This window comes from Carettochelys insculpta, chromosome 22 (genome assembly GCF_033958435.1).
Source record: "Carettochelys insculpta isolate YL-2023 chromosome 22, ASM3395843v1, whole genome shotgun sequence".
Classification (NCBI taxonomy): domain Eukaryota; kingdom Metazoa; phylum Chordata; order Testudines; family Carettochelyidae; genus Carettochelys; species Carettochelys insculpta.
This window is the reverse complement of record NC_134158.1, coordinates 4,198,029-4,205,885: the sequence shown is the minus strand read 5'-3', so window position 1 is coordinate 4,205,885 and position 7,857 is coordinate 4,198,029. Positions and strand designations below refer to the sequence as shown.

Below are 7,857 nucleotides of genomic sequence, written 5' to 3'. Positions count from 1 at the left end.
GCGCGGGGACAAAGGGCCCCAGCGCCGGGCGAGGCGGGTGGGAAATACTGACACACACCGAGTGCCTGGTGCTGCCCAGGGCAGTTTGCTGCCCTCGGACTAGCCCGGCCCCCGGCCCAGGGGCAGCAGACGGCGCCGGGCGGGGGAGTCGCTCCTGTCCCAGGTCCTGCCCTGCCACATCTGCGTGTGACGTGCGGGGGGACAAAACGGAGCAGTTGTTCTACTCCAGCAGCGCCGGGTGCAACCCCAGCGCTCGTCTCATTCCCATTTCACCGGGTTTTACACGCACCCGCCCGGCCTGTCTGAGAAATGGGATTATCCACGTGGGTTCTTCACTCCCGTCCCCAGGAGCGTTTGCCTGGTCTGTGCAGCACCACCCGCCCATTTCCCGGCGTCGCTCATGGGTGTCGCGTCCTGGTTCGGAAAACGTGGCTGCTCTGTGTCACTGCGGGCGAGTTCGGGAAATGAAAGAGAAACGTTCGTAGCAATAAACACCTGAGCGTGACCCACCCAGTGTCTCTGTGCTCCTCATTGTTTGCTTGTAATGTTGACACAAGGTTTGGCTGGGGGAGGATGGGGTGAGAGTGGTGACCTCACAGCTGGGTTTGGTGTGGGTTTGGTGTGTGGGGCTCAGGTTGGGTGGAGAATAGAGAAGGATGAAGAAAGCAACAAGTGTGTGTGTGTGTTGCGGTTTCGGATGTCGCAGGGGCTGACTGTGGGCAGCCAGAGCTGTAAAGCTGCATCTGACCCTGGGAGGGTGGGGCAGGGATGGGGCAGGGGCATGGTGTGTGTTGGGGGTGTGGGGGGAGGCCAGGCTATGGCGAGGAAAGTGCCAGCAGGTGCTCAGTACTCTGAAGGAGTTGGGGCATGTCCCCTGCAGAGGTCATTTGCATGACAATACAGAGGTGTGGGTGTGTAATGCCTTGTGACCAAAACCTCATGGGAGCAGGTGAAGCAGTGAGGCCTTGGCTAGTGTAAACGTAAAGTCACAATTTGTGCTCTCGCCCAGTGCAAAGAATTGTGGAGTCTCAACAACGCTTGAGGCTTTGTGGGGCAGTTTTGTACAGGCACATCACTGCTGTGTGAGAGCTGGATTGCGGAGGGTCAGAGCGAGGTGTTAGTGGAGAGGGTGGAGGTGTTGTGTTTCAAGGAGCTGGCTGGAAGCCTTTTGGCTGTAAGACTGGTGTGGTTAGTTCTTTTCATGCGATTTGCAGGTGGACCTAAAAATAGGTTTATCGTTGTGTGAGAAACCGCTTTGGTGGATACTGAGCTGTTGTGCCTGGGCCGGAGCTGAAGTCGCCAAGAGCTGGAATCGCAGGGTTTGCAGGCAAATCCCCCAAGACAGCAGCCGGTAGCTGGTCGAGGGCTGGTAGGAGGAATAGGGCTGGGCTGGTAGGAGAAGGAGGGGGTGACCAGTGGGGCAGCTGGCAGGGAGCAAGCGGAACGCTGGACCAGCGTGAAGCGGGCATTGCCTCAGGTTCAGTGAGGGATGCATCAGGGTGATGGGTCAGGGCCTGCACGGACTGGCCCGAGCGGTCAGTGGGGCATTGGAAGCCGGGTATGTAGAAAGTTGGGTGTGTGGATTGGCTGGTTACAGGATTGGGCTGGAGAGCCTGAGAGGCCCAGGACACTGTCAATGCATTTGAGCTGGGACAGTTACTTGGGGGTTGGTTCCGAACTCTGGGGGTGGGATTTTCCCAAGCTTGTGCCATGTGACTTCTCTGCCTCTTTCATTAAAAGTTTCTTTTCTACACTCAGAGTGTTTGCGTGCGAGGGAGGAATCGTTGCCTCGCCGACGCGCCCGGGGGTGTGAATTTCCCAGGCTAGTGGGTGGGGGCTCGAGCCGGTTCTGTGTGAGAGGGATGAAAAGGAACCGCAGATATTGAACCCGGCCCTGGTTGCTGCCGACTCCTTCCAGCAGAAGGTTCCACTGCAGTTTCTGACACCTGCATCTCTGGGGAGGCCGGCTGGGCCAGCAGTGGGGGGAGCGGAGACACCGGCCCCAGCTCGCTCCACTGCCCCCGGCTCCATGACTGTCTTCCCCCCCGCGGGTGAGCACAGGGAGCGGTTCTGTCCCCTCCCCTGAGTCCCTCCCCGGAGCGATGCACCTGGGGGCTGCGGGGGCCTGGCTCTGGCAGCAGGGACCTCACTGCCATTGGCAGCAGCCAGCCCGGGCTGAGGGGTGTCACCAGGCCCAGGCGGGGCTGGCGCGGACCCCTGTAAGCTGAGCACTGGGGCGGCCGCCCAGGAGAGATGCCGGCGCTGACCCGGTGCTTGGCAGAGCCCCCGCGGCCGGCAGCGCGTTTCTCCGGGCGGTGCCCAGCCGCACAGAACAGCATTTCTTCCGCACGCGGGGGGGAGTTACCAGGAGCATTGTCACCTCCGGAGGGGCTCTGACCCAAGCCCCCGCTCACACCCCCCCCACCCCGGGCAGGGTGAGTTGTGTGACGCACCGATGTGGTGGTGATGGGCGACACCTTCACACTGGTGCACAGAAGAAAATTATGGGGGGTGGGGCTCAGGGCAGGGGCAGAGGGCTGGGGTACAAGGACTCCAGCTGGGGCCGCCGGCTCTGAGCCAGGGCTAAGGGATCAGGTCTGGAGCAGGAGACGGGGTGCAGGGGTGTGAGAGCTCCGGCTGGGGATATAGGCTACGGGGTGGGGCCGGGTTCAGGGAAGGTTTGGGGGTGGGGGATGCTCTGGGGCTACTGTGAGGCCTGTCATTTCATTAGGCAGCTTGGTGCTTGTTTGGGGCTTTCTCAGGGCCGTGCAGCTGCTGGGATGTGATTTTCCTGGTGTGGAATTTCCTCCCAGTGAGTGGCATTGGCTGTCGCTTGTGCGATCGGCTTCATGCGCTTGTGCAATCGGCTTCAAGTTATTTAAAAAAAAAAGAGGCTGCCCAGGCTCTGCTCAGGAAAGTGAAACTCACCTGCAGTTCCTGATCTCGCTGTGCGCCGGGGCCATGGCTGCCAGGGACGTGGCCGGGAGTTTCCAGGAAGAAGTGACTTGTCCCGTCTGCCTGGAGTATTTCACAGAGCTGGTGTCGATTGAGTGCGGACACAGCTTCTGCCGGGCCTGTATCAGCCAGTGCTGGGGGGAGTCGGAGCCCAACTTCTCCTGCCCCCAGTGCAGAGCAACCACCCGGCAGAGAAACCTGCGGCCCAACCGGCAGCTGGGGAACCTGGTGGAGTTACTGAAAGGCCTGCGGGTCCCGGCGGGGCTGGAGCCCGAGGGGCAGCGAGTGTGTGAGAGGCACCAGGAGGCTCTGAAACTCTTCTGCCAGGAGGATCAAAGCCCCATCTGCGTGATCTGTAGAGAGTCCCAGGCTCACCGCACTCACACGGTGGTGCCCGTGGAGGAGGCTGCCCAGGAGTACAGGGTAGGGAACGGGTCTGGTCCCTGCAGGGCTGGGTGTCACAGGGGCAGCTTCTCTGAAGCCACAGAGCCCTGTGTGGGTCTGACGGGCCCTGGGGTGGAACCACGGACCTGTCTGATAACAGGATTCAGCCACCTGCAGCCCCTGGTGCTTGGGCGAAACTGGGCCAGGCCCAGCAGTGCTGCCGGGGGGATATCCTGGAGCTGGGGTCACTTCTCAGGGGGCTGGAAAATGGGAAGCTGCCCCCCAGCCCCACTCTGCTCCGTGACCCCATTATCACTGGGCACAAACCAATGGCCCCAAACCAGCCCCAGAGCCACTGTCTGTGTTTGCAGGAGCAACTCCTGAGCCACCTGCAGCGCCTGCGGGAGCAGAGAGAGGAGCTCGTGGGCCTGAAATCCGCCTGGGCCGAGGAGAGCGAGAGGCTGCAGGTAGGTGCCCGGCCCTGCCCAGGTGCTTTGCACAGGGGCAGTGACAGCGCCAGGGGGTGTCTGTGCTGGTTGGCGTCTGCGACACTCAAAGGTTAAAGTGTTTGCAGGGCCGATTCAGGGAGCGAGCTCAGGGTCCCAGTAACCAGTGTGGGGCAGCCCCTGCTTCCAGCCCCCTGGTGTAAATCAGGAGTGACCCCCGGCAGGCAGTAGTTGGGGTCAGGCTGCTCAGGCCCCTGGTGTAAATCAGGAGTGACCCCCGGAAGTCAGTAGTCAGAGTCAGGCTGCTCAGGCCCCTGGTGTAAATCAGGAGTGACCCCCGGCAGGCAGTAGTCGGGGTCAGGCTGCTCAGGGCCCTGGTGTAAATCTGGAGTGACCCCCGGCAGGCAGTAGTTGGGGTCAGGCTGCTCAGGGCCCTGGTGTAAATCAGGAGTGACCCCTGGCAGGCAGTAGTTGAGGTCAGACTGCTCAGGCCCCTGGTGTAAATCAGGAGTGACCCCCGGCAGTCAGTAGTAGGGGTCACACTGCCCAGGCCCCTGGTGTAAATCAGGAGTGACCCCTGGCAGTCAGTAGTCGGGGTCAGGCTGCTCAGGCCCCTGGTGTAAATCAGGAGTGACCCCCGGCAGGCAGTAGTCAGGGTCAGGCTGCTCAGCGCCCTGGTGTAAATCCCCACTGGAGACAGTGAGGGCAGCGCAGGGGGTGGGAGCAGCCTCTGGCTCGGCCGCTCAAGCCCTGGGGGCCGGTGGAGAGGCCGGTGGCGCTGCTGGAGGTGCTCAGCTGTGGCCGGGTGGGGCTGAGACGGGGGAGCTCTGGGCTGGGCACAGGGCTGGAGTATCGGACCCTCCAATGAGGCCAGTGGCCGGTTTGGGCTGAATGAAAAGCCCCGCGCGGCGCAGAACAGCCCCTGTCCCACGTCCCGTGTCCTTCTCTCCCCGTGGCCGCCCGGCCCCTCTGCGCACCCCAGCGGCAGACGGCGGTGGAGAGGCAGCTGGTGACGTGGGAGTGTCAGCGGCTGCGCCGGTTCCTGGCTGAACGAGAGCGCCTCCTGCTGGCCCGGCTGGGAGAGCTGGCCCGGGAGATCGGGCAGAGGGAGGAGGAAAACGCCACCCGGCTGGGGGAGGAGATTTCCCAGCTCAGCGCCCTGATCACGGAGCTGGAGGGGACGTGTCAGCAGCCAGCGCTGGAATTGCTGCAGGTGAGACGGTGCCGGACGTGCCCAGAGCCCAGTGCCGGGAGCGGACGGCCCCTGGGGCTCCTGGGGGAACTCAGCGCAGGGATCGCGGCCCAGGGTGGCTGCAGGGCTGGGGGCTCAGGGCTGCGGAGAGACGGGAGTTGGGGCTAGGGGGAAGCAGGTGACGCCCCCACTCCCTGGGGAGCCGCCTGTGGGGCTGAGGCCGTGGGAGCAGCGTGAGCTGTGTGGGGCAGGGCCGGGCTGGGCCGTGGGCACTGACTCTCTGCTGTCTCCCCATCCCCTCCAGGGTGTCAGAAGCTCTGTTAGCAGGTAAGTCCGGCTCCTTCTGCCCCCACCCCCGTCATGCTGGGACGAGGCTCAGAAGCCGGGCTGAGGCCCAACCCCCCACCAGGGACTGTCTCCCCCTCCTTCCCTGTAGCCCTGGGGCTGCTGCCACCGTGGGTGTGTGACCCACCCTGGGGAGGGAGCTGCCCCAGGGCTCTGGGCTGGGAACCCTCCCTGGGGCCTGGCTGGCTCAGGAGATCAGTAACGGGGCTGGGGCCTGTCACCCCGAGGGCCCAGCTAGGACGTGGCCCCAGCTCTGTCATGGCCCAAAGCCTGTCCCAGATGAGGGGCCTGTGGGAAGAGCTGAGTGGCCCAGCCAGGTGTGAGGGGAACTGGGGCTGGGGCTGGCCCTGCCTGCACTGGATTTTCTCTCTGAGGGTCAAGCCCCAGGCTGGGCCCCGGCAGGTGGTGCAGGCACTAAATTCCCTGGGCAGCAGAGGTCCCGGCCCCCTTAGCTCTGCCTGTGCCCAGCCCCCACCCGCTGCCCTGTCCGGCGTTGGGGGCAGGAGCTGAGGGCCGAGGAGGGGGAGGAACAACCCCACTGGTGTCTCTGCAGGGCCGAGAAGGCGACATCTCCCCGTCCGGCGCCCAAGTGCCCTGAGCTGGAGCAGAGAATCCGGGATTTCGCTGGGGAGCCCCGTCTGCAGGAGGCCGTGACGGGATTCCTGGGTGAGGGGTGCTGCTGCTGGGGGTTTCTCTCCCCCTGGGTCTGGGCAGGGGCAGAGGCTCCCCCATGGCAATCGGGGACGGCAGGAAGTGGCAGCTCCTTCGTTTGGGTTCACGTCAGTGGCTGAGAGCTCCCCGTGGATCAGAGCTGCGATCAGAGCCCCTGGTGTCCCAGCTCCCCAGGCTGCTCGGAGCAGAGCCGGCGTGGAGAGAGGGAGCTGAGGAGAGAATTGCTAATCCCGTATGTGTGCGCCCGGGCGCCTCCCGATCTGTCCCCAGGCAGGCGCGTGCCGGGGCTGATGCTCTCGGCTCCGTCGGTCGCTCACAACTCTTGTGTATTTCACTCACTCTAACTGGCAGCTCGATGCTCCGGGTCTCGAACTGGGGCCTGGAATTGTGGGCTGGGAGCTGGGGGCGAATGTGGGGGCCGTGTGGCTGGGCTGTGAGTGGCTCCGTGCTGGGGGGAGGTGCCCAGCGAGGGAGCTGGGAATTGACTTTCTGGGGGGATTTGTGCAGGTGGGTTAAACCCGGTCACATTGGCCTCCAGAGAAACGCAGCCCAGCGGGCGTGGGAAGGTCACGCTGGAGTCCCGGAGAAACCCCAGTGACCCCTCCTGGGGAGGGCTGGGGCTGTGAGCCCAGGGACGCTGCTCGGAGCAGAAAGGCAGGTGTCCCATACAGACGGGGATGGCCGAGAACAGGGGTGTGGAGGGAAGGTGCCTCCCCTGCAGCCGCCCCCTCCTGCTGCGCCAGGAGAGACTCTCCCTCCATCCCACCTGCGCCGGCCAGGGGGCAGTGACACTGGAGTTCTTCTGGGCACCGCTGAGAGGGGCAAATGAGAGCGAATTGCTGCAAACAGGGCGACGTCCAGCCCCAGGCCGAGGGCCCTGCACCACACGGCACCAGCCCAGTCACACGGAGCAGGGCTGGCGGCAGAGACGGCTGTCCTATGGGTCTGGGGCCCAGCCTTGGACTGGACGGGTCATTCGTCCTTCGGGCCCAAGCTGAGGATACACGAGGGCTCTCTGTGCGCGGCTGGGAGCCGAAACGCCTCTGAGGAGCTGGTCCCTTGTCCTGAGTCCCAGGCCCCTCTCGCCGTGTGGGACAGAGCTGTGACTTCCAGCCCCAGGGGCCCTGACCCAGGCCAGTGACGGGTTTTTCTCTTTCCTTGCAGAGTCGCTGGCTGCAGAGAGAGGTGAGGATCCCGGGGCTGGGCTGGGGCGTGTGCCGGGATCTGCCCGGGGCCCGGCCGGGGAACGGGGCACAGACCGGCCGAGGGGAGTCGCAGGCTGCAGAACTGCTCTGTTGGGGGGCGGCGCAGAGCCGGGTGCTGCGGGGAGGGGCCGCGTACGGCCCTGCTCCAGGGGCTCTGCGGTGGGAATTCTCACCTCTCCCTCTGCCGGTCGTTGCAGGACTCGGACGAGCCCGAGGATTCGCAGGCAACTGACGTTCACCCTGTGTGGGTGATTCCAGCTCCCTCCCTGCGGCCCCTCCTGGCCCCATGCCCAGGGCCCCACACCTGGGAGACGGCAGAGCTGGTGGGGGAGGGGATACCCCCAGTGGGGGAGGAGGAGCAAAACCAGACCCGCAGGGGCACCACAGGGAGGGGCTGAGAGCTGCCCCAGGAGCCCAGCCCAGCCCCAGGGCAAAGAGCCGCCTCCTCCCTGTGCCCCGACCCCTCTGCCCTGCTGGAGGGAGGGGCCAGGAGTCAGTGGGTGAGCCGGGTCCCAGGCTGGGCCCAGACTCCCGTATTTCCCTCTGCCGGCGCCTGAGCTCAGTCCAGCTCCCGTCGGTTCCTGCCCCGCGTGGAGCTGAACCCGCTGAGCCCCGTCCCCACCGAGCTGGGAGTCACCCAGGGCTTCCACCAGGGTCT

The 7,857-nt window shown here is 64.7% G+C and overlaps 2 protein-coding genes across 2 annotated transcripts in view; both read left to right on the top strand.

The window, feature by feature from the left end:
• The window catches only part of LOC142024740 (uncharacterized), a 372,768-nt gene that overhangs the window by 145,385 nt on the left and 219,526 nt on the right, over positions 1-7,857 (top strand). The window lies entirely within an intron of this gene.
• LOC142024923 (zinc finger protein RFP-like) lies at positions 2,962-7,684 on the top strand. Its single transcript, XM_075017272.1, has 7 exons — positions 2,962-3,378; positions 3,711-3,806; positions 4,768-4,998; positions 5,282-5,304; positions 5,876-5,988; positions 7,159-7,179; positions 7,397-7,684. The coding sequence occupies exons 1-7, from the start codon at positions 2,962-2,964 to the stop codon at positions 7,429-7,431; spliced, it is 936 nt and encodes a 311-aa protein (XP_074873373.1). The 3' UTR covers positions 7,432-7,684.

Excerpts from the sequence above, each read along its gene's own strand:
- LOC142024923 (XM_075017272.1), top strand. The coding sequence starts at position 2,962 with ATGGCTGCCAGGGACGTGGCCGGGAGTTTCCAGGAAGAAGTGACTTGT. Across the intron at positions 3,807-4,767 it reads AGGAGAGCGAGAGGCTGCAG|CGGCAGACGGCGGTGGAGAG; the intron begins GTAGGTGCCCGG and ends TGCGCACCCCAG. Across the intron at positions 7,180-7,396 it reads GTCGCTGGCTGCAGAGAGAG|GACTCGGACGAGCCCGAGGA; the intron begins GTGAGGATCCCG and ends CGGTCGTTGCAG.